This window comes from Pipra filicauda, unplaced genomic scaffold (genome assembly GCF_003945595.2).
Source record: "Pipra filicauda isolate LSUMZ 115617 unplaced genomic scaffold, ASM394559v2 scaffold40_size4127951_pilon, whole genome shotgun sequence".
In the NCBI taxonomy this organism is placed as follows: Eukaryota; Metazoa; Chordata; class Aves; order Passeriformes; family Pipridae; genus Pipra; species Pipra filicauda.
Genome location: NW_024104543.1, coordinates 49773 through 74862, shown reverse-complemented (window position 1 = coordinate 74862; position 25090 = coordinate 49773). Strand labels below are relative to the sequence as shown.

Below are 25090 nucleotides of genomic sequence, written 5' to 3'. Positions count from 1 at the left end.
GAATAAAAGCTACTTAGTAAGTTAAAAGTGACACTAAGATTATATCCCATGTAGATTTTTTTAAATTAAAAATTATTTATTAAAATGTTACTATTTGCCTGTAAGACAATATTTAAAAAAATATTTAGCAGTCCATGAATGAAATAAGCAAGTGCATGATCAGTTGCCATTCTGTTATTTGATTAGCTCTAAAGCTGTGTGGGTTGGGAGCACTGACAACCTGTTGTCACTGGGCCCTTGGTCTGTGACATTCAGCTTTCTGTCTCCTCAGAGGCATCCCCTAAGGGACATTTGAAAGTCCCAACCACAGCACTCGGGGGCAGGTTTATGGTAGGTCTTTCCTCTTGTCTATCACATACCTTATGGTAACTGGACATCCAAGAATGCAAGTGTCCTGGGCAAAAAAGAAACCAAGCTAAAGACAGCATGGCTAGGCTCTAAGCACTCAGCAAGGAGGAGAGAGGTCTTTTTTAAATCAGATTAAAAAAGAAGCATAGGGAAAAAGAAAAAGGGGGAAAAAAGGAAATTCTGCTCACAGAAATGTGCAGGGGGTAATGGATGGGCACTTGCTTCCTGGGCAAGTGAAGAAGGAAACAGAGAAGGGTCTTATATTCCAGGCTCCTCTATCCCAGAAGAGCACTGAGGCATGCCACTGCAACACAGCTTGGCTGAATACAACTTCTATTTAGTAGTAATTCTAGCATGTCCCAAGCAGCCCTTGAAATCAAACATTCATCTTATTCATTATTATACTGCTTTCTGAAAATTTACAATGTTGAAGCAAACATTTCAGCAAAAAAATTCTCAAGTTCTATTCATTTCTTCAGGCTAAATGTTGTCTAATATATACCTTACAAATTCAGGCCATGATAAATGACTTTGGTTTAACATATTATGCCACCATCCCACATCAAAAACATTGCTAATTCTAATAATACACATTATCCAGTGATCTTATATATCTATTTTTATTAAATGCATTGAAAAAATGTTTGCTGCTTTAATGGGGTACGTATGTAAAACTATAGCATAGGCCAAGTATGAAAGCAATAGAGATTTGAGGAACTATACTACTGTGCAGAGTTAAAGGTGCAAGTGATTAAGAAATTGTACTCAGAGTTAAAGCAGTTTTATGCCAGAATAAATGTAAATGAGCTTTCTTCTGCCTCAGGTGTTTTGGATATTTTTTTCTAGGTTTGAAGCTATAATTCTGACCATAAAGGAGGGAAATTATATGCAGTGCACAAAGAGGATAAAAAATTTGTTCCATTTGAACTTTCGCTATGAACTAAATAGGATGTGGATCAGCTCAGGCTGCATAACTAAGCGCAGTTAGGAAATGTTAGCTGTGTTAATGGGCGAGCAGACATTTATCAGGGAACCTCTGGGAAAGTAACCTTCTTGCTAAGCCATTGAAGATACACCAACAGGTTGCATCAGTAATTGGGGGCACCAAGGCATACAATTGGACCAACTGGACCCCTCTTTTCACATCTGTGGTGTTTCAGTTACATGTCTGTGAGTCTTTCTTGTTCTTTGTGTCAGTAATTTTTTGCATAGCTGCCCCTAACTGTGCACTCTTTGAAAATCTGCCCCATTCAAATGGATCCTTTCCTCTGGGACATTTCAAAGGACACAGCCAGGGCCTTCCTGACACTACCAACCCAAGCTCCCTCTCAGAAACCAGACCACCTTTAAAACAGATTTAACTTCTTTTCTTTTTGCCTCAATCAGACAAATAGACTACCTTAATTTCTAGTTGACATAATTTTCAAGTTTATATATATTTATAGCCTGTTTGAACATCATCCCTGTGGAGAAAGTGATTGCAAAGCATGTCTGCACTGTGCCAGATATGATGTGTAAGTGCTCCAACCATGCTAAAAAAACATGGGTTAATAGCACTTCTTCATGTAGCATGTGAGTAAATATTTCAGGTCCTTGGTCCTAAGCGGAGGAAAAAGTCTCCACAGACTTCTCCGGGTCTTGGATCCACTCCCTGATGTCTGTTTGGTATCTCCTTGGCTGAAGGTCACAGCCCCTCAAGACAGCAAGCTACCAGTTGGCAGCATCTGTGGCAGCTCTCCTACTGCTGCCAGGCCTCCATGACAGGGGGATTTTATCAGAAGTAGGTGCATTTAACCCAAACCAGTACTAAGGGTGTGGCTAGACAGCCACAGGCAGTGACCATGTGAAGACCTTGAACCACAGCGCAGTAGCTGCCCCAACCCACTGTAAGGAAGCCTACAGAGAAGACAGCTGTACTAGAGCAAAGAAGAGGTCAGCAGCCTCCCTAAACTGCTCTGCACCATCATCTGAAAATGTGTTTAGGTGCCTTTAATCAGTCGTGCAACATGTCTAAAGCTCAGCACCAGAAGTTTTTCAGTCAAGGACACTTTTTCATCCTGAGGAAGTTTTTTAACGGCTGACCAATATCTGCACTGTTCAGTCAGTGCCTTCTCAGGATTTTCTGGTGTAGATCAGTACAGCGCTTGATAAATACGCTATATAAATTCACTTCTATGTTTTCCCCTGATTTTGCTTTCACTAAATCTAGGAAAAAATTTATTACCTAATTCACTTGAAACCATTCTGTATATTTATCTTTGAACATGAGAAGCATTTTGGTTACAGTGAAATTTCTGGTTCTCTATTTTCTTACAAATGTCCATGTGTCTTAAGTTTTGATTCACACCATGCAGGCAATGGGTGCAGTTGACCTTGTACTGATTGATTTTTTAGAATCCAGGTTTATACTTACAAAGTAGATTAATGCAAAACTGCTGGAATGTAGCTGCAGAACACAATAAAACACAGAAACTATTAAAAATACTAAATCAAACATAAGTTTGCCTTCTCTAGTATTTGTACTGGGCCAAAGCTCTCTGTAGGATTTTCTTCTGCTGACCAGGTGTGTATGGAAGGATATATTTCATATATGAACCTTAAATTCTAATAGCTAAAAAAATTCAAATCCAAAAGCTGAGAAGCTTTATGTGCAAGCAGGTATTACCCACAAGAAGCAATTCAAATACACGAAGCATGCAAAAATCACTTGAAAGCTATACGAATGACAAAAACTTGCTATATAAGAAATAAAAAGATCGCATAAATGGGCTGTATAAATGTCTGAATATCTACAGCTTTGCTGGGAACTGATGAAGCATTTTAAATTTTGGTGTAAGACGATTCAAGAAATTAGACCTGTGAGTGTGAGGGTGCAAACTGGCAGATTTTGGAAGATGCTTCTGTTAAAAAAATCCCACAACTGGATTCTTGGTTTAGTTTAATCCTCATTCAAAAGGAAAACAAAGATAATTAAAATTTCAGCAACCACTTACTCAGATTGGTTCAATTCCCAGAACAATGGAAAACACAGAAGAGTCTGAACTGTAAAAACTGGAACTAAAGTAAGAATTTGGCTACAAATTTATCCAAATTCAATGACATTAATTGCAGTTTGTTAGGAACATATAAAATGCACAGTGGAAATATAGATATAATAAATTTTTTTAAAGGGATGGTTAACACTGGCTAAAACCTCTAAAGCAACATGAGTGAACTCTAGCCTAAGGAGTGAAAAATTCCATGTAAGAAAGTTTGATGACATGGGAGAATAAAATCACCAGTGCTGCGCTGAGACAGGTCAACACTTAAAGTAATCTGCCAGGTACTGATACTGGTGCCCATGGATGAGATTCATGCAGGAGCAGCACACCATTTCCTCATTGTGACAGGGATGTCAAAAGAAAGTGCTTTTGCTGCTGAGGATGGAGGCTGCCCAGAGTAGGCAGGGACTGTGGTCATTGTGCAATGCATTTTTCTAATGTGTTGTACTGGTTGTGGTAGGATCACAGGCTAGTTTTGGGTTGCATTTCTTTTACCTTTGAAGACAACAGGACCTGAGCAGCCTCTCAAGTTTACTAAGTGAGGAAAGAATAATTTCTTCCTCACCTGCCGTGTTCTTCAAAGGAGCATCAGGGCCCATCAAATGTAATTATTACCAAATGGAAACTTAATATGGAAAACAAGCCTAATTTAAAAAAGATCATTTAAGTAATATCAGTATTACCCACTCAGCTGGCCCCTAGCAATGTCTGCAAGGCAAAATTTTCACACTGCCTTCCTTAACTGGCCTTTGATATCCATTTCTCAGCAGCCCAACCCAGCTGGGCAGGAGAAGAGGAGCTTCCCAGTCCAGGCCATGTAGGCACCAGCTGCAAAGCTGAGTCCACAGGCATCTCCCCAAAGAAGTCCTGCAGAGGGAAAGCTGGCCATGGGATGGGGCTTGGTCTCAGCTGACTTGGGTAACTTCTGCAGAGCCACGTGATCATGAAACACCAAAGCTGTGAGAGAACTGCATTTTGAGGTGTGTTTGTGAGCACTCACATTTTGTTCATGGCCAGTGGGAATGAGGCAAAATTTTTGCCTTGGAAAGTTGGGTCATTCTGTCACAGCTTATGGAGGACTCAACCATACATAGCTAATAAAATAGCAGCACTACACATTTAGGACTTACCCTTTAGGTAGATGGTGCTCCCCCCCCTCCTGCTGGACTGGTGCCTGCAAGCTTGCCTTGGGGAAGGATGCTCCAGCTGTGGTACAGTGCCTGCTTCAAAGGGGGCCAGTCCCAACCTGCTTTGTGATGGTCCTAGGCATTTTTTACATTTTCACCAAAGGCACTAAGAAACTAAACAGAAAACAGCTGTGGTTCACTCAGATGAAATATCCAAAAGCAGCAACAGATGAGGAGCTTCTTGTAAAAACTAAGGTAACCATGCAAAGGATGCATCCCTCTTCTTGTTCAGATCAGCAGGCATTAAAAGAGGGGCAGAACCGAGTTAGCATGAGTGGGTTTGCTGTTTTTTTTTTCTATTTTGTCCCCTCTCCTCTCCATGAAATTGTCTTCCCTCCCCAACACAAAATTGTACCCAAGCCTTTACTTTTTTTCTGTTGTTCCATTTAGACAGATGCTCTACCTGTGGTGATGCAGTTCTAGTTATTCTGGTTTTCAGGTATGACTCAGTCATAAAATAAGCCCTTTAAGAGTTTTATTTTATGGTTCCAAGCAATACTGCTGATACATAAATGACATACTGGAAGTTACATTTGAAGCCTAAAATGAGATTACTGAAAAAACGAATTTTAGGATAAAGCATAGTTATTGAGTTTGGCTCTCTTATAGCTGAAATATATGAGATCAACAGATTGTTATGGTTTGTAGTAGTTAAAGTTTCAAGTTACATAAATAATCTGTGAACAGGTTAGTACAATATAGGGTTGCAAATCTCCTGCTATTGTAAACAATGCCTGTTTGGTATTTTCCAGGCTAAGTAAACTCTGGCAATAAGAAAATACTGATCAGTGCAGACCTAGGTGAATAAGTGATTTCAACAATTGATTTTTTGTTTTTATCATTTTGCATTAGCATCTTACTGACAAAAGAAAAAAAGTGAAATACAGTAACATGCTAGTGGCCCTTCACATGGCTGTTAAACAGCCACAGAGATCTGAGAAACAGTTTTTAACATTGTCTTTTTCTTTTCAGGCCCTCTCTAAAATGCTTTTCCTTAATCAAAAATCCAGTGGTACACTTTGTCTTTTCTCCCAGGACAGAGATTTGACGACTATACTAAAGAAACAAGATGTTTTTAATTTTTAATTAGAAATCAAAATAGCAACAGGAGAGACAGCCAGGATTGTGACTTAGTGAATACAATGGTGACTTGGGTAGAAGACATGACTGCAGTGGGCTTTTTACCAGTACACTGAAAAAGAGACACAGGTTACCCACTCAGGAGATGCCAGAGCTGTTCTAGTCTTCTTACTCATATTACTCTGAAACATTTTCTTCATAGAGTTGGCAAAAGCTAGCTAGTGAGTTTTAGCTTAAATTATTAACGGGTTTGGGGACAAGTTAAACTGCATTTGCCTGTAAGTAAGTTACACTATTAAAAAATAACTAGCAGAGCCCTACTTTAAAGCTACTGCTATTTTTATCTGAGAAAACAAGGGACTCCCCTACTGTTGAGAGGCCATGTGAGTTGAGCACTGCCATTTGCTGCAGTGGCATTCTCCTTCACTTCGGAGAATCTCTGGAGGAGGAGATCCTACCCCATACACATCCTGCAGTTGAAGTCAGCAGAATCTGGGCTGTGGCTCATGAGATTGCTTCTCTCTGAGGTGACCGAGGGTGAACCTGCTATAGGCCAATGGAGTTAATGGTAAGATCCTATGCTGGAAATTAAGGAGGGCACTTTTACAGCCCTCCATAAACACACACAGCCCTGCATAAACACACACTTTTAGGCATCCTATAAAAATGCAATGGCTACCATTGACCTGGTAAATTTGTGAGTACCAGAAATTTGCAGGTGCCCAGTCAGGTCCCTTTTCAATGGTTGCTGCATTTTGTCAACCTGTTTCACCATAGCATTGAATTCAGCATTGTAACTGAAGATATCTCTGCTGTTTTATCTGTAGGTCTATTAACTTAGGGCAATTACTCTGCAGAGAGGTGACAATTCCTTTATGGAAGTTATTGAATTCTGGTACTGCAAACTGCATCAATAATGAAAGGCCAGTAAGAGAGCACAATGTACCTGCATCATTCAGAAATGTATTTTTTTTATGCACTATATTGTCTGACAGATAATTTAGGCCTGTAAATTAGACATCAATTTTTAATAATATTTAAATTTACTTTTTAAGGAAAATTAAAAACATGAGCTACTAATTACTGGCTTGGCTGAACAGGAGGCAGATGGGGAAGAAGAGGTGAAAGGGAATGAAAATGAGGGTCACCGACATGTCTCCCAACTGATTAGTAACCTTGAACACTGATAAATTAGACAATATTCACTGAACCATTCTCATTTTTTATTTAGCAGAGACTTCCAGCTTTGTTCAGAAGTATGACTTCTGCTCTTTACATACATGTAACACTGAGTGTCTCTCCAAGGATTTGATTCAAGCTTTGGTTATTGCCTTGTGTCTCAATTTTGTGCTTTTTAGCCTTTTAGTGTACTCTGCTTTACAAACCTACAATAAGAGAAAGATCCTCCAACACTCAGGTCAGGGTAGGCAACAATAGAAAAGTGGTATTTGTTTTCCATCTATACACCATTTTAGTTTTGATTAAAAGCTGGGATTAAACATCAGTATTATTCTGCCTTTGAAAAAGGACTGAGAAAATAAATTTGGACATAATTTTCCTTCCAGTTCTCACATTTGTTACAGGTCTAAAACCAATGTCGGAGGATGCACTGAACCAGATTAGGGCAGAGACACTTGTCTCACCCGTAACTTTTCTATCCACTGACCCAAAATAGGAATGCTTACAACTCTTCTGTAGATATCTGCCTCTACCAGCTCCACTGCTTTTCTTTAGAGCTTTCTGCAGCCTTTGCCAGAGCCCAAGGATTCTGTTTCTCTTTTCAAAAAAAGAACTCTGGTCTTCATTCATTTTCTATGTCTATCCTGTATCTATTCTTGAATGAAATTGCAGTGCAGTTCTTAAATGCACTTAAACTTCTGCTAAACTTTCTCTCAGAAACAGGTATCTAGCTGCTGCTGAAATCCACTGGAGATGTGTCTCAGCATCTGAGGGGAAAACATGACCTCCTGACAATTACTAGCGGGTAAGAAAACACGGTAGAGAAAGCAGCTTGTTTTTCAGGGAGCTAACTCTCTTCTTTAAAAACTGTGATTGCAGCTTGCCAGGAATGCGACAAAACACTAAAAACCCTTGAATACCTGTTATTTATGGAATAGAGTTTACTTGGTCTAAAAATCTTTGTAACTTTAATTGTTAAATGTAAACTATCCATTGGGCATTTTTATTTTGTTTAGATTTTTAGTTTCTTGCGTTTGTATTATTTGCATTCAGTGGCCTAGCATCTCTTGCATTCCCTAGTTCAAAAACATCCAGTACTCAGTAGACACTAGGGTTCAAGGGAATATCTACCAGATACATGGGGTTTCACGGGATTCCTTTCATCTCTTGCTGTATGTAAAACACTGTGAAGTAGCACCTGTTTGCAGGAAATTATTCTGTTTTGTAAAACCACATACATGGACTTGCCTTGTAACTTAATAATACACAGGGGTAATATTAATGGAAGTTTTGCCTGTCCAGGTTGCATGGCAGCCTACTGAACTGGTCAGGGAGATGCTGAAGAGCAGCAAGGCACTTTGAAAAGAATATGACTACTAAAGCAGCTTTTAAACAATGCTGTTATCTTGGGCAGTTTTCTTCTCTCCTCTTTGCCTCCACTGTTCATGATACATTCCTTACAAATTCAGCCTTTTCAGGCAATTTGTAAGCATTGCTTTATTTTTATTTCTCTTTCAGAATAACATAGCTTTGGTCACATAACTTCTTTTATTTACTGCCCCAACAGAACACTAGTGAAAATCAGGTTTGCATATTGAAGTAATCCCCATGCATTAAGATACTTCACACAAACAATAAAAACAGCTGCAGAGCTTACAGAAAACAAACCAACCCATGGCAGCTGGAGAGAGGAGGAATTTGGAGAAGATCCCCTGTAAATCTGAACAGATGTAAGTCACATGTGAATGGTCTGTACTGACTGTGGGTGACAACATCCTGGTGGCACACAGGGTCTGATCTTTAAGTACGTGAATTTGCTGTTCAATCCACTGTAATGACTCAGATGCATGAACTTGCTTATGCACGTCTTAACAAAGATAAGACATAACAGGCATAAGCCTGTGCTGGGTATAAGCTTCCATATGTAGAGGAGCTAGACAGGCAATATGTCACCTGTATTGTCCAGATGCCCAGGAATGCTTGCAAAGGAGACGAATTAACAGCATACATGAAAATTAAGGTAAGAGAAATATTTATTTAAATTTGCACAATAACGAGCTTATACTGAACAAAGTCAATCAAGAAATAATAGTAAGTGCAGTAAAACAAGGAAATATTGATGACTTTTCCCATCAGAAAACAATAAGAAGCCATGCCTGTGCATCACGGGTTTTCTTTTTTGTTGGTTTTTTTTTTTTTGTTCTTTTTTTTTAACAATAACTTCTATCTTTTTTTTTTTTTTTTTTCCAGCGCACATACTGTACATATCACATCTTAGCTGCTAGGTTCTTTATTCCTGAAGGCTTCATCCTTTTAGTCAGACATCTGCTAAGTTCTGCAGTAAGCAATCAAACACATTTGTGCAGTTCCAAATATGATTAGGTAAAACTGCTGCATTCTGGTCAAGTGCTGGACTCTCAAAGCTTCAGAAGACCCTGTAAGAGCTCCTAGTTGATTTTGGATCTTGACATCATTATGTACAGCATTACAATGTGTCACTTTACACTAACCTAAACATTCTGCACAAGGATGCCAGACAGACAAATAGCCAGAAGATTTGGGCCTAACCTCAAACAAGGGTTTACACATCTGAGCTTGTCTTGAGTCCCAAAGATTTCACTCTGATTCAGGTAACTGAGTTCATCACATATCTGCACTTCAGATAGACAAAACCAACCTAGTTTTAGTTTTAATTTTGAACAATTTTTGGTCTAAAGGTCTATTTCTGTGAAGGAAAATTCTTTAACCAGAAACTGCTTGTGAGAGATGGTTGTTGGTGTCACAGTTCCTGAAGGCACTGTGGATCCACTGAGCAACAGACGTGGCCATTCTAAAGAACAGAAAAACAGAAAGAAGAATTGAAACAATTTGCATTTTGTACAAAACAAGTAAATTTAACAATCTCAGCTGTTTGCAAACACTCATCAGATTTGAATATACAGACTTGGATCAGATCCATGACATTGTCATCATGTTGCCCAGGGGAACAGGCTATTATGATTCTTCTAATTACTTGGTTTGCCATGGTCTGTGTCCCAGAGCTACAACAGTCAAACTGAAAGAAGCTGGGATCAGTGGAAGAAATGCTCCCAGCATAAAGGTATCAGGCATCTGCTCAAGTACATAAAGCTTTTGAACAAGATAGGGCACTTGGGAGTTTTATTCAGATCAGGCAGAAGTGACTCTGGGCTTTATTTAGCCCTGAATGCTTCAAGTCAATACATCCTGGCTGTAACACCAGCAAACATTAATCCATAAACTTTTTCCTGATAGTCCAGACATTCTTCTGACAATATTAGCAATTAAGGGAACAGATTGCCCATGGACATCATTAAAGTACCTGAGAAATAATTTTCTGCACCTCCAATACTCCTTTTCTTAAGTCTGATTCTTACAATACAAATAAAAGCTGAGTATTATTTATAAATTACTCCAAGTACATTTAATTGACTAAACTTTGGAGGTTACAGTCCTACTCTCCACCTTCTTTACTTGTGATTAGAAATGTTTTTGTAGCTAAGTCTACTTTAGCTGATACCCAGTTTTCTGAATTCTTAAAGGATTTGTGTAAACCTATTTTGCTATAGCTTGCTTAGAGAGGCTTAGACTGGAGCTTTGACCTTCCATGTGGTGCTCTGCAAGAAAAGAGTAGGGTGACACAATATGAATGAGAAGGAGCACTATACAAACTGGACACACCATTAACCTGATCTGGAGGGAGCAGGCTGCTTGCATGCAGAACTGCAATATTAAAATGCCAGCAGTATGAGCAGATAGTGTATTTCAAAACGAAGACTGTTCTGTAAAGAGAATTGAGTGAGATTTGTTTTGCTTAGGGACAAAGTAATACACCTTCGCTGTTACGCAGATTCACATCTGAGTCATTAAAACTATGGAGTCTGGCAGAGTATCTGTTTTAATCTTAACTATGTTCACAATGCAGCACTGTATTTTATTAGTCTGTTTATGTGTTTACATTGAATACCAATTAGTCAATGCTTAGGGTTCAGTCTTTGCTTAACACGAAAGGGCAGATGGCAGCAGCACAGAGGTCGCCATCATCAGAACTGATACATGCCTTCTGCATTGCCACTGATTAGCAGTACAATGAGAACACATTTCCCATCACTGAATCTAAAAAGCGATTTAGGAAAGAATCACACACCATTATTTGTTCTACAGATGGGGAAACAGATGCAAAAGAACCTCAGCAACTTGCCCAAGCAAAAAGTAACTTCTAGCACTGGAGCTGGAGTATACCACCAGCTACAGACCCCAAAAGCACAGGTTTCTGTGTGTAAGCCTGTTTCAACATCTTTCAGGCAGCAGCTGGCTTTCTAACCATTAGCCATTCTGTCAGATTACAGCATTTTCTTCTCACCATTGACCCGTTCTGCCACCAGGACAAATGCTGACACGTACCTGGTGCATACCACTGCCCTTGAGAAAGGACTATGCCTTGATGGCAGCAGCTGCTATTGCACATAGTATGAATCAGGTTAAATGGAGGACAAAGGTGATACTTGACTGCTTCTGCTCCCTGATCACACAGAATTCTCACAGAAGGAGGTGTTGAAGTTAGATTGTTTTATGAGCACCTTTTCAAAGTAGTTAATTGTACCATGTATTAGAGTTTGGGAGGCATCTTGCTTGGGAAGGACATAGAATAAAGCCCAAAATAAACTGTGAATTTCAGTAATAATTAAATAACTATAGATGAATCCTGCTGTCTCTCTCTCCTTGGCTACCGTGGAAACACCTATTGTTATTCTTCAGTCACATATGCCCATAGCCATTAATTTTTCTCCCTGGACAATGAAGTCCTTTGACTATAAAAATGGTAAATGTCCTAAACATGCTGATTATGCTATTAATTTTAAAGCATGAAAACTATGTGACCATATAACTAGTCTTTTTATTCTCCAAAGCAATTCAATCAGTTCCAATAACACTACAGTATCACACTGAACAAGTCTCTTGTGCAAAGTCTAGGCTTACATACCTATATTTGCATGTTTCCAAGATAGCATGGAGCTTGGAGCTCTGTGATCAAACTTGAATATACTCAGGGAAAAGCAAAGGCCACTACTGTGTCCACAGCACTCTGCAGCATAGGCTGTTGTCCTGCTTCTGACCTCCTAGCAATTAAATCATCCTTCTAGCACATGCAAAAGTACAATTAACTAAGCTGAACACTTTTACTGTCATCTCTGCTGCTTTAAAACAAGTGTAGACACCAACTGTTCACTGACCAGACTCAGCGCATTAATATTGATGTGCCACAGAACAAGACAGGAAAGAAGTATCTCAGCTTTATCTTGATACACTTTACCTTGCACTGGCAGAGGGTGCACTCTGTGCCATGCTTAATCCAAGAAGATCCAGTGAAGCGAATGACATTGGTTTCATCCAGACATGTTTTAGTAATGTCATTGCGAATGGTGTCTGCTTGGCAGGGGTCAGTGACACAGCGTGGGCAGCACTCATTCTCAGGGAGGACACTGAATTCACAGTCCACCTCTGGGCATGGCAGAGGCCAGCAGTCAACTTCTCCTTGCTGTTTTCAGAGAGAACAAAATATGATTATTTGCTCTTATTTTGTTTCATGACCCATTCCTCTGGATCAGCACTATATTTCTAGCTGGCTGATTTTTCCCATCTGGTCCTGTTCTGAATTCAGCACAGAGAACACTGACTGTGGGAGACACGGTAGGTCAGGTGCATTTTTCTGCATGCTATTCAGGAAGTATATTAACTTACTTCCAAAGACTCTGCATCTAACTGCAGCTGAAAATTCTCCATACAAGTTATGCAATACAGGCATTGGAATGGGCTGCCCAGAGAGGTGGTGCATTCACCATCCCTGGAGATTTTTAAACGCAGATTGGACGTGGCACTGAGTGCCATGATCTAGTAAATGGACTGGATTTGGACCAAGGGTTGGACTCGATGATCTCGGAGGTCTTTTCCAACCCAATCGATTCTATGATTCTATGATTCTATGATTCTATATGGGTCTGTCCTTGTGAGACTCTTGTGCAAGTGACAGAAGCTATAACATGACTCCACTGCAAAAGTGCTCCGAAATCTCCAGTTTCACCTAGTTCCACTTCTATTCAGACTGTTGGTTTGCCATAGAAAGCCCTCAAATTTATTTTTGCCATGGTTACAAGCGCATTGGCTAGATCAAGGGTGTCAAGCTACCAGCAGCCCAATGTAATAGGGAACACCAGTGTGTTTTCAGTGAGAGGACCTCTACCCACTTACCATCCATTTAGAATATTGTGATCAGAATAACTGAACTTCCAAGTGTAATCACACTTTCTGCATGGTGGGTTTAGTACAGCCAGAGTAAGAAAAGCTCAAAGCAGAGATTTGTGTTGAGCCAGAATATCCTTAGGTGAAATTACTGTATGCCTGATCACAAATCTAAAGATGTTTAATTATTCACATCAGTTACTAGAAGCTGGAATCAACTTCCCTTCACTCTGGACAAGGGCCAAAGCTACAGATCCATTGGTCAAAGAAAAGATTTCACAGAAGTCATTAATGCACATTTTTTTGGGGTAGCAGGTCCATCTCTGACCTCACAGTTATTCAGGTACTTTGAGCACAGATTGAGTAGTCTGGATTTAAGGGGGGCAAAGAGAACAGCATATGGTCCTAGGAAATCAGCATATTCACAAAAACTGTATCTAAGACTTTGAGCATGAGGAGTTCACTATCTCCAGAGCAGAGGCTGAAAAAAAATTCAGATACTCGTCATGGCTCCAAATCTACCCCTATTTTTGCAGAAAGTATTGTGAAGTTAGTCTTTTACAAATTTCTCATCTGGATCAATTTTCTTGTTTTTGAACTACATGGTGGTAAGAATGAAAGCAACCTTTGAAACCAGCCACTGCTCTTGATACTTCAATCTGGTTTTTTGCAGTGATGAACAGTACAAGGACTAGACAATACACTGTCACCCCAAAAAATCCATGACTACTGAAAGAAAGCAGGCTTTAGCTACAGAAGTAGAATCTTGAAAAAAAAGAAACATCTATTGAGATTCTAAACTGTAGGTTGTTTTGTTTCATTTTTAAGACACTTAATGAAGCACATGGGAATCTATTTAATTGGATTTTAGCAGTGGTAGCACTGAAAGCACAGTCTACAGAATTGGTTTCTGGCTGTTATTCATGATACCCTGACAAGCCAAAGCTGCTACATGAACTTTACATTTGCAGATAACCTGTGACAAAAGCTAGTTGTTTTTTCTTGGGATTTTTTCTGTCATAGAAACTTCCCAAGCAACGTTATGCAGAACAGTTTGTATGGAATATATGCCCAGAAAAAGGATGACAAGCTTTAATAGATGTTTTTTTCAAAACTCATTTCACTGTTTTGAAAAATATATAGTGTCTTATTATTTTTCTGTTATTCAAAATGTCTGAATGAAAAAACAAGTTTTAGTCTACCAGCATCCTTGAAATTATCAATTGGGATAATAAATACATATTTAGAATTTCCTTATACTGCTTCATCACTCTCTGAATGTGAACACATTAATGTTGCGGTGCAGGTGCCATATCCAAATGACCTTCACTCTTTGCTAAAACAATCTTTATGATTAAATAATTTATATTATGTGTATTGTGTCAAAATGCATTTTTGACAGGAACTTGACAATACTGACAAAAATCCACGAAAACCACATTTTGATTATATACGTACTCCAGGGGAAATTAAGTGGATGCTAATGCATGAAAATTAAACTATTCACAGATCAGAATATCTCATATACTTTTTCCCTCCTGTCTCTGCTGCTGTAATCAGAAGCCTTACCAAACAGCGGCACTGCTGACAATTCTGTATCCAGGAGTCACCACTGTTATAGGAAAGCTCCCCACTCTGATGTAAACACTGACTGCTGAGCCTCGGGTCACATTCAGGACAGCAAAAGAGGTCAACGGTGGGATTTTGGCAGTCACAGACCATTCGCCGGCACATCACATATCCATTCTGGTTTTAGAAGACAGACATACAGTGATGGTAGAAATTTGCACAACTCCAGCCATACTTGGGCAAAAACTTGATTTTTTGCCATGATTCTAAGACAGTAGCTCAAAAGTTTTTTCACAGTATCTTTGTCAAAATACAATTCAAAACAAGTTAGAAACCCCAATACACACTCATCAACTACCATAAAGTTCCCCTGTTGCCTTATATACATCCTTCATACAATCAATCTTTAGGCAGCTCTCCTCTAAGGTGGTGAAACCCAAGGGTGTCTTTCCCAAGGGTCAAATTTTAAGAGACTGCACTAAGTTTGTCATTCTCATATGAAGGCTGGATGAATCTTGTTTAAACTTCAGACTATAGAGTATCACAGTATCATAGAATACCAGATTAGAAGAGGGTACCAAGGAAGATCAATCCCTCTCTTCTGTAGTTATTCACATAAGGAAAATGATAGGTGATCTGAAATTCAACCCATATCAATGGAAGTTCAGCTGCTGAAATGCTCAGGACACAGCTACCAGTGTATTGGGCCTTCATTCTCCATCAGCATTTAGCTTGGGACCAAAGTTCCCACAGCTAACAGCTGAAAAGTTAAGGTGAATTGCTCTGCAGATACAGAACTTACTTCTATATATAGCCATCTGCTAGAGATACTGGTGTCAGCCTCCAACTCCAATATGTATCTAGACAGTTTCTTCGCAAGAGAATGCTGTTACTCCCACCAAAAAAACACAGGTGGCATCTCTGCTAACAAAACAGTACTATTGTCCTTCTCCCAGCATCATATAATAAACTTTCTGTGGATGTTCTGCTTGTGCAGGTTAGAGAGAGAAGCTCTCCTCAAGACCCTATGTAAGACACAATTTTATTTTTCTGTAGCACCACACATGCACCCGAGAAGGCAGCTATACCAGGAATTTCACTTGAATCATGATGCTCTTTCCTTCATCCCTATCACCACCTCACAGAAGCAGCTAACTCCATTTGTACTGACCTGGCATGAGCAGACAGAGCATCTGTCATTCTCCAGCACCCAAATCTGACCATTGTGCTTGATTTTTTCTTCATGGATACAGTCTCCTGTGCAGTTCTTGCCATGGGGACATCGACAGTCATACCCACCATCCAAGTTAAAGCAAACAGTGTCATTGGCACAGCTATGCCTTCCAGTTCCACATTCATCAATATCTGCAAAAACATGCCATGCAATGCTCTTAGACCACATTCAATTAATAAAAATGTTCTTCTGGCAGTCAATATAAATGATTCTTAGCCATTAAAGCCTTCAGCTGAAAATTAATTTGTACTTCACCAGAATAGGGAGAAATAACTTACAAGTTCACAAAAAAATATTTTACAAGTCACATCAGCTTTTAAAACATGATATTGTCAGTTTTCCTACACCTCTTTCTAAGTGAATGCTACTGAGTAAGGTAGATAGAATGAAGAAATCACAAGAAGTATGCAAAAAAATATAATTCTCTGCTCCCTGAAGAGCTTTAGTTTGTGGCAACCATTCATAAGACATGTCCAGTGAAACAAGGATAGCTTCAGAATCCTGTTTTCAAAACCTTTTGCTAGTTCTGTGTTCTGTCTAGCACATTTGAGTTCACTTGCTGAGAAGTTAATGTGAAAGGTGACATCTGACCTGTAAGCTCATTTAAGCAAGTACACCGTGTTTTAAGTTGCATCATTTATTAGAGACCATACTTAAAGTTGCATCATTTATCAGTGCAAAAACTAGAATACTTTTATTATTCAAGTTGCAGTGATACCTATAGCTCTTGTGTCTCGAATAGAAAATAAAGAAAAAAAATCCTGTCTCCAGTGAATACAAATAAATTACTTCAAAACAATCATATCTCAAAGAATTCAAGAGTACCTTTAAAGATCTATTTCATCAAGGTACACACAATTATTTTGCAAGAGCCAACTAGCAGCACAAACTACCTTCTACTCAAATAGTCTTTATTTAGCTTTTTCCAGCTGTCCAAATGGAGAAAAATTATCTGAGAAAAGAAGTTCAAAAGGTCATGAAGTAAACAGATATATGCAGTAGAAAGTGGAAAACAGAGTAAAGATTAGAACTACGGTGACTGTAAATACCGATACACTGAGTTTAACTCTAAATACAATTTCACAACAGTACGGTCCAAGTTCTTAATTATTAAAAAGTATTGTTGTCCAACAGAGGAAAATGAGACAAAATAAGCAATACGGTCATGCATGTATCTTTCACCATCAGCATAAAAACCTAATAAAACACTCAGCTTTGGGTTCAACAATGGAAATGAAACCTTGAATTCACCTCAAGCACATTCAGTTTAAAGCAAAATAACTCCATTATCATTTCAATTCTAAGTGTGGCTGCAGAAAAAAAAAAGTAAGCAAGTTGCTAACATGAATATGAATTGGAATGAAAAACAGCAGGGAAATTATTAGAATCCCATTGTACAAATAAGGAGTATTGTGGGTTTCTTTCAAATATTGTGTGCAATTACAGTGGCACCATCTTTAAAAAACTGCAAAATGACCAGGGTTTATGGGAAGAACGAGGAAAATGTCATTTGAGAAAAACTGAAAAGAAATAAATTGCCCATCTCTAAAAGAACATAACAAAACAAAAAAAAAAGAATATTCCAGAGAAGATATGTTGACAGCTTTTTTTCTCCATATTGCCTAACACGCAAGACAATGGACAGTGAATGGAACTGGAAGACAACAAATTTAAGCCTGATAAAAGGAAATAACTTTTCATACAATGCATATACTAAATATGACACTCACTGCCACACTAAGAGGTGAAAAAGAATTTTATAGCCAAATTCATCCTGAAAGTAATATAATCTTGCAATTTAAAATTAGGATCTCTGCATACTCAGTCTAACTGTTTTTAGGTTATGCAAGAAAGAGAACAGAAACTAATTCTATATAATATAATGATTCAGATTAACAGCAAGATTCTCTTTATCATTAAAGTATTTTTTAATAAATTACTTTATGAAACTTGTGTTCATTTCTTTAGAACACTGTTTTGTACAAAGCTTTCACACAGCTAGTGTCATAAATGAATAACGATACTTCTCAAGAACCTGGACACTTAACAGAAAGCAGCCATATTTAATGAGATAAGTGGACAAAGTTCAGATATCATGTAAATAAGAAGAGTTTCCTTTAAACAAAAAATGCTGACCTTATAAACATTAAGTCTGCATTCGGCACTTATGTATAAGTGTATTTCACAATTTTCCCATGAGAAAAAGACTTTTGATGTTTGTTTTTCAACACAGTAACAGTAACTGAAAACAATGGAGGTTATCATTGACTCTGGTATCAAGCTGAGCTTATCTGGCACTGAGAACTTATGAAAAATCTCAACTTTGTTTTTTTCAGTAGTTTGATTCATGAAAACAAGTGTTCTGGATAGGGCAATTTAAATATCCCTAGTCACGGCAGGAGCTATTTACATACTGATTCCAACCTAATCAGAAACAGCAGTGTGTTTATGATGCAGCAAGAGAAACACCAACTTTTCATGCATGAAACTCTCATTTGCATAATTCATCCACATCAAACTTCGAGCATTATCAGCAAAGAACTTGCACACAAATCATCCACACCAAGCAAAACTTTGTTCAGTTTTTTTACTTTGGAGTTTTAATGGATGGTGAATTATGTTACTGACAGTTTGGTTTACAGTCATAACCAGCTATGGACAAGGTACACTGCTCCCTCCATCTTCTGTATCTGAAAAGTGAAGATGTAGGATTACAGGTTGCATATTTCCAGTAAATCTAGCCACAGAGGCATATTATTATTGCTCCCATATTGTTTCAAAACAAAACAAAAACAAACCAAAAAACTACAACAAAAAACCCAAACAAAAATCAAACCAGCCAAACAAAAAAAAACAAAACAAAACAAATAATTCATTTCAGGCTATTTACAACACATTGCTTAGGAACCAAGCAGCTTGAATGTTACGACATTAAAACATTAGGTCTCAAAGGACTTGGAGGTTTGCCTCAAAAAAACCCCAGAAATGAAATGTAAGTAGTTATCTAATGCTAAATAAGGATAAGTTCTTTTTTATGAAACCTACACTAAAAATTACAGCAGCTTTGATCTGGTGCATTTTGAAGGATTTTCCATTTCTTACCATCATCTCTTGGGACAACTTAACATTGCAACAACAAAGGAGTATCATGGGGGAAGAAGTAGTGATATATTCTGTGTTACAGAAAGCTAGGAGTTAATTGTATCACAAATAATTTCATGTCTACACAGGAAAAATACTGGCCTAAAGCCATACAATATGGTGACAGTACTTGGAATTACTAAACTCCATTTGCAATATTTGTGAGACTGCAGAGGCAGAAATCTCCATAAAAATGGGCATTTTAATTGCTCCACCAGGTTGTGACCCAAGGCTGTATTTAACAGATTTACTGACTGATTCTTGGAACAGATAGTCAAAGAATCCCAAAGAGAGAAAGCACTGTTTGACTTGGCCCTGAGCAGTGAGCAGGCTCAGACTCAGAATGTCTCTACTGAGCAACTACTCTGCATTGGTGTGACAGTTTTCACTCTAGGCCTTCCTGGAGACTAGCTTGTAACCAGGAAGAAACTAGGAAAGTGACCAAGGAAGTATTCCATGCTATTCCTTTGCATAACCTGAGGTATAAATAAGGCATAGATAAGAGAGCTCGCGCTCTTCCTTTCCGGCGAGGTTCGAGAACGGTGGGTCCCTGTCTCGGTCTTGCTTATCTGGAGCTGAGGCCTGCAGTGACTGCTGTTCTCTGCCACGCGTGAGGGGAGAGTGCTGGGCTGTGTCCAGCCGTCCTGCTTCTCTCAAGGGAAGTGGTGAGATTTTGCCAGTTCTTTATTTTGCTGGTTACCAGGTTTTTAGATTGTGCATACCTGTTTTGTTTCTGTCCCTTTGCATCCTTTTTTCGTCCTTTTTCCCTTCTCCCTTCCACTCTTCCCTTTTAGGAAGCTATTTGGGGTTTCTGAGATTATATGTATATAGTATTCTCACTGTATATATCTGTTTTACATGTAAAATATGTATATTTTGCTCTAGCTTTGGCTGCTCGGTTTTTTTCTTCCCTCTCTGGGAAGCAGGCTTTCAATGAGCATTGGAAATTTTGGCAGGGAGCCAGCTCAAACTTGCTCAATTGGTGACGAACAGTGACCAATGTGTGCAAGTTCAATATCCTTCAAGGAATTTAAAAGGCTATTAAAAAAAAATATCTCTGTGGTAGTGCTTAGATTCAAAGACAGTATTATGTTAAATATGAATTAAAACTAGTGACTAAAAAGATAACATTTTCAGATAGAAAGAAGATTGTTTAAAGATACCATATCATGGATTCAGAGTAAATGTATACTACACTAATTAAAAACACTTTAAAGAGGGAATACATTTCATATAGTGTAATACTTTTATTCAAAACCTTCATGACCTCCCTTGCATAACACATGCTCTCTAAGGAACTACGTGCCATGAAATAAAAGAGGCCATCTGCCTTCTGTTTGGTGATGCTTAAGTTGGGTTTCCAAATTTAGTAATGAAGCCTTAATGCCTACAGCTCTATTTGGGATGGATGGGAAAGAAAGAAGTCACTTTATTTGCTGACCTTTTATGATCATGAATAAAAGCAAAAGGATTTTAATGGAGCTTTGTGAATGCTAGTAAGATTTCCTGCTGAAGAGTAGTGATTCTTTATTTCCTGTCTCCCTTAAGTGCTATCAATAAGAAAGGTTCTGAAACCTAAGTGTAGGACTCCAAACTGACAGTGGTTTTCCAGCTACAAGAAATTTCATGTACTAATTAAAATACTGGATGTACTGTGAGATAAACTGAGACATCCTGACAGCTAGGAATTCCTCTGCCATGCAGATCCAGAGACATGGACGCTGGAGTCACCGTTTTGGACTTTGCCCATTCATTAAGGCTGGGGAGCATACTGAGGCTTGTAATATGCCTCCATCCCTCAATATCCTCAACTGTGGAACATGATGTTCAAGTAGAGACCTAGCCCCTGTGTTGTCAGGCAGGCTGCTCTGTCACACAGAGAAGGAAATTATTCTAATTCTGGAATCAGGATGGCAGAAGAAAAACATAAGATATTTCAGAACAGAAAACCCAAACTGTGAGTTCACATAGAGATAAACCCTTACAACCAAAAAAGATCCTTTTATGAATTGGGCATTCTGGAATGATGCTTTCCAATCCTTTCATTTGCACCTGTCTCATTTAAAGAATGTGGTGCCTGCTGAGAGTGAAGATATGTTGACCTCATATTCTATATAAACAACAGCTGGTACCTGACAGATACTCTTGGTTAGTCCTAATGGGCTGCCTTAATTAGGTGAGCTATTCTTCGAATGTGGATGTATGCAAAATGTCCAACAACTGCTGAGGTATAACCTGCACTATTCTGGTACAAACCAATACAGTTTCTCTCTTCAACTGATTTTGGAAGCTTTTAGACACTGCAGAGGACAAATTCAAAGGAATCAGGATGTTACACAGAACTGCAGGGCAAACATTAACAGGGCCCAAACTTTCTTATTTTAGGATTTTGCTCTCAGTTTGTTCCAGTTTTTTTACTGCAATGAAGCCTGAGGATGCAATATCTACACCCTTAGCCCAGCTCTCTTTAAGAAATAGTACATGAGAGACAACCTTCAGAGTACCAATAAGACTGTTTAAAGAAACAATAAAGAAAAGTTGTCAGGGGGCAAAGAGGAAGATACCAGTTAATATACCGTGCTGAATGCTATATTTACATATATATAAAATTTAAGACATCCCAAAGCCATACAGTTCTCAAATCTATATGGCTGACATTTCACTTTTCTGGAAATACAGTGATGCATAACATAATTTTATTTCCAAGGGAAAAACAGTAAGTGCTGGTAAGAGGTTGAAGCCCTACAGCTGCATTTCCCATAATTTCTCTTGGTAATTGTTAAAGACACCATAGGTCTGCCTAGGAGTATAATGTGAATCAGAACCATTAGCAAAGGAATCTCTAGGTCTTCCATTGCCTGTAGATACAATAAAATGTGATTATGAATTTCTGCGTCCAAGTACATTAGTCAAAATGCTCAATATTCGGAGTTTTGCCAAAGAAGCAGCTGTAGCCAAGGTCAATATATGTGTAATACAGGCAATTCAGCAACTATTTTTTCATTATCAAGCACTGAAAAAGTCTAATGCTACCAAGGAGCCCATGTCTAGCTAGGAATATTTAGTACGATGTCCTAAAAGGACATTTCCCGCAAAACAGGTAGATGCAGTTTTGGTATCCTGTTAAAATAAGGTTTTTAAGGAAATGTACCTGTGTGATTTTAATAGAGGTGTTTCCACATGAATTTTTAAAATCAGAGGCTTTGCTGAAGGAAACAAGGAGCTGATTACGCTGACCACCAAAATGCAATCTGTAGTACTATTGGCACACTTCCAGGAGACAAAAACAGACCCAGATTTGAGGCATACCACGTAGAACAATCAAGAAAGAAAATATTTAAATCCACACTTCCTTGGCTTTTACAAGTTTTCTGCACTAAAACAGAGAACTTTCTTCAACACAACTAACACTTATAAAAGATGAGTCAAAATCAATGCTATTATGCATTTTATATAAAACACTACTTTGAAGTAGTTTGCACTGTTCCTTCTACAGCTCTTGCAAGATGAAGCACTTGCACGAGCCAGAAAGTTTCAGAGGATGCTGGTCCTGGATACAGTTGAAGGTGAGAATTGGAAGACTGAGATTTGAAATTTGAGATTAGTATGGCCTGGAAACTGCTGCCCCATTAAAGTGACTATCTAAAAGATTATCCACCACCAGCTCAATCTAATCACATCTAACTAGGGGTTACTGAAGAAGTGACAAAAGAAAACCATTTTCTTTGGTCTTTAAACCCAGCAGGGAAATCTCTTGCAGTGGAAAGATCTGACAGCAGAGAAGACGAGTGCTTCTGCATTACTGTGTTGCACCACTGCAAGTTCAACTTTCCATACCATAATGAATTTTAGGCTGTCTCTTCATACCTTTTAGGTTTTATTTTTATTTGAGACAACATATCACAGGCTTCAATACAACAAGAAGTGATGTAATAAGACTAATCAAATATCTAACTTTCTTCGCAACCAAGGCCGGGCTGGATGGGGCCCTGAACAACCTGGTCTAGTGGAAGGTGTCCCTGCCCACAGCAGGAGAGTTGGAACTAGATGATCACTAAGGTCCCTTCCAACTGAAGCCATTCTATAGTTCTATGATCTCAAGTTGCTAAGTATTCCAATATTTGGAGCCGCGATCAATCAAACTGAAAGTGTTCCACTGTTAGTGACTAGGGTTATCGGCAATGAAGATAGTTTCCTGGCATCTCTGATTTAACTCTAATTACTTGTTATCCTCTGGTTATGTTTAACAAAGAGCTGCTGGTGCTTTGTAGAAAAGGTCAAAGCATTCTAATAATAGCCACTTCTGTATACATGTAGCGATCCCCATATTTCTTTTCCCTTGGCTTTTCATTTGCTTGGAAATTGCAACTTAATTGTTACTTGTTTGCTCACATCTTAACATAGTAATTTTGTATCATGTATATCTCTTGAGACAGCATGTGCCAAGGCACTATCTTCAACCCATGAGACAAGTGTTATGTTGACACTGAAGATAAAACTTGGGATATTGAGAATATTTCCACAAATGCCTGGCTGAAGTATTTATTACCTGTGCCAGGAGTGACAGAAGTGCAATGTTATAATCAGAAGGAACACAAATTCTTCTTTGCGCCTTCCTGTCCTAACACCTGGACAGCTAACACTGACATTTAGTTAGTTCTTGAAAAAGTAAGCTCGATTTATGAAAGCAGTGGTTGACTCAAATTGCTGATTCCTCCTGGGATTACAGGCTTTCAGCTGTGGTGAAAATGTGTTGAAATAAAGTATTGATGATGGGCATACCGAAAAGGTCATTTTCACTCCTGGAAAATGGTCTGTGTGTCTGCCTTACTGAAATTAATTCAATTGCTTCCCTTTGGGACAGAGGCAGCCCACCAATGTGAGTTTAAACAGCAATAAGAAAGATTACACTGTGAGCACTGAATATTTCAGCACTCAAAGACAGATAGGAGAAAGGGTCATAATTTTGTCCTAAGTAGTCCATGGCATAACCAGACTGGTTTGTTCTGTTATTTAAGAGCAACAGCATGAAATATTTTAAGAGCTTAATAACATTCCATACCAAGATATTTGCATCTGAAAATAACTGTGTTCTTATTAACCTGCCGTTCCCTCCAACATCATTCATAAACAAGAAAACCCTCCCATCTCTTTGTGCTCGTGTCACTCTCTTGTCCCCTATATTTTGCCCCAGCCCTAAGTCCAGTGAGCTTCCCAGTTTCTAATGTAGTTCTTCAAATTGCAGCTTTCTACAAGCAGTTAGCCTCTGCACAGGAGAAGCACTATGGTAATAACCAAGGGTCTCAGGGATGCATAATCATTTTTTGCAATGGGAAATGTTTTTATCACAGACTATTTCAGTGTACAAAGAACAAAGAGGAGGAACTGAGGTCTGGATTGAGGCCTATTTTTACATACAAAGAATGTGACATATAAATAGATTATTGTGGAGCGACAGATTACAGTGCACGCTATCAGCCCACGGGAAATCACTTATGCAAGGGACATGCACAGAAGCAGATGTAGAGCCAGAGAAACTGCATTTTAATCACCATGTCTGACTTTACATAGTATTTTAATGAATCACAGAAATGGCCACTAATGTTTCACTGCATAAGAATATTCATACTTTATATTCTTTTGCCTTTGTTGATGATGCTTATTTAGACTACAGTTGTTTTGGGTCAAGGTTTAACTTTCACTGATGCAGTGTCCAAGACCATATTTGACCAGTACAATCTGAGACACTAGACATTTCTGTAATGTGAGCCATAACACTACCCCATGTTTTTTAGACACTAACCTTCACAGGATTCTCCACTTGGCGAAAACATCCCATTGTCATGGTAGCCATCTCTGCATTCACAGTGGTACCAACCAGGCAGGTTAATGCAGTTAGCACGGCTGTCACACTGAACAAAGCCATCTGAGCATTCATCAATATCTAAACAACAAAATAGAAGAAAATTCACACATATTGCAATATTCATCTGATGAAAGAACAATGTCTCTGGTATTTCTGGGTTTCACAGAAGTATTTCTATTAGTAACAC

General features: G+C 38.6%; 1 protein-coding gene across 1 annotated transcript in view; it reads right to left on the bottom strand.

The window, feature by feature from the left end:
- Window positions 1–8850: 8850 nt before the first annotated feature.
- The window catches only part of NELL2 (neural EGFL like 2), a gene marked incomplete at its 5' end in the record, with an annotated part of 62489 nt that continues 46249 nt past the window's right edge, over window positions 8851–25090 (bottom strand). The window contains 5 exons of the mRNA XM_039385375.1: window positions 8851–9665; window positions 12168–12392; window positions 14663–14839; window positions 15834–16027; window positions 24841–24981. Coding sequence (XP_039241309.1) covers window positions 9615–9665; window positions 12168–12392; window positions 14663–14839; window positions 15834–16027; window positions 24841–24981 — 788 coding nt within the window. The remainder of the gene's footprint in view (window positions 9666–12167; window positions 12393–14662; window positions 14840–15833; window positions 16028–24840; window positions 24982–25090) is intronic.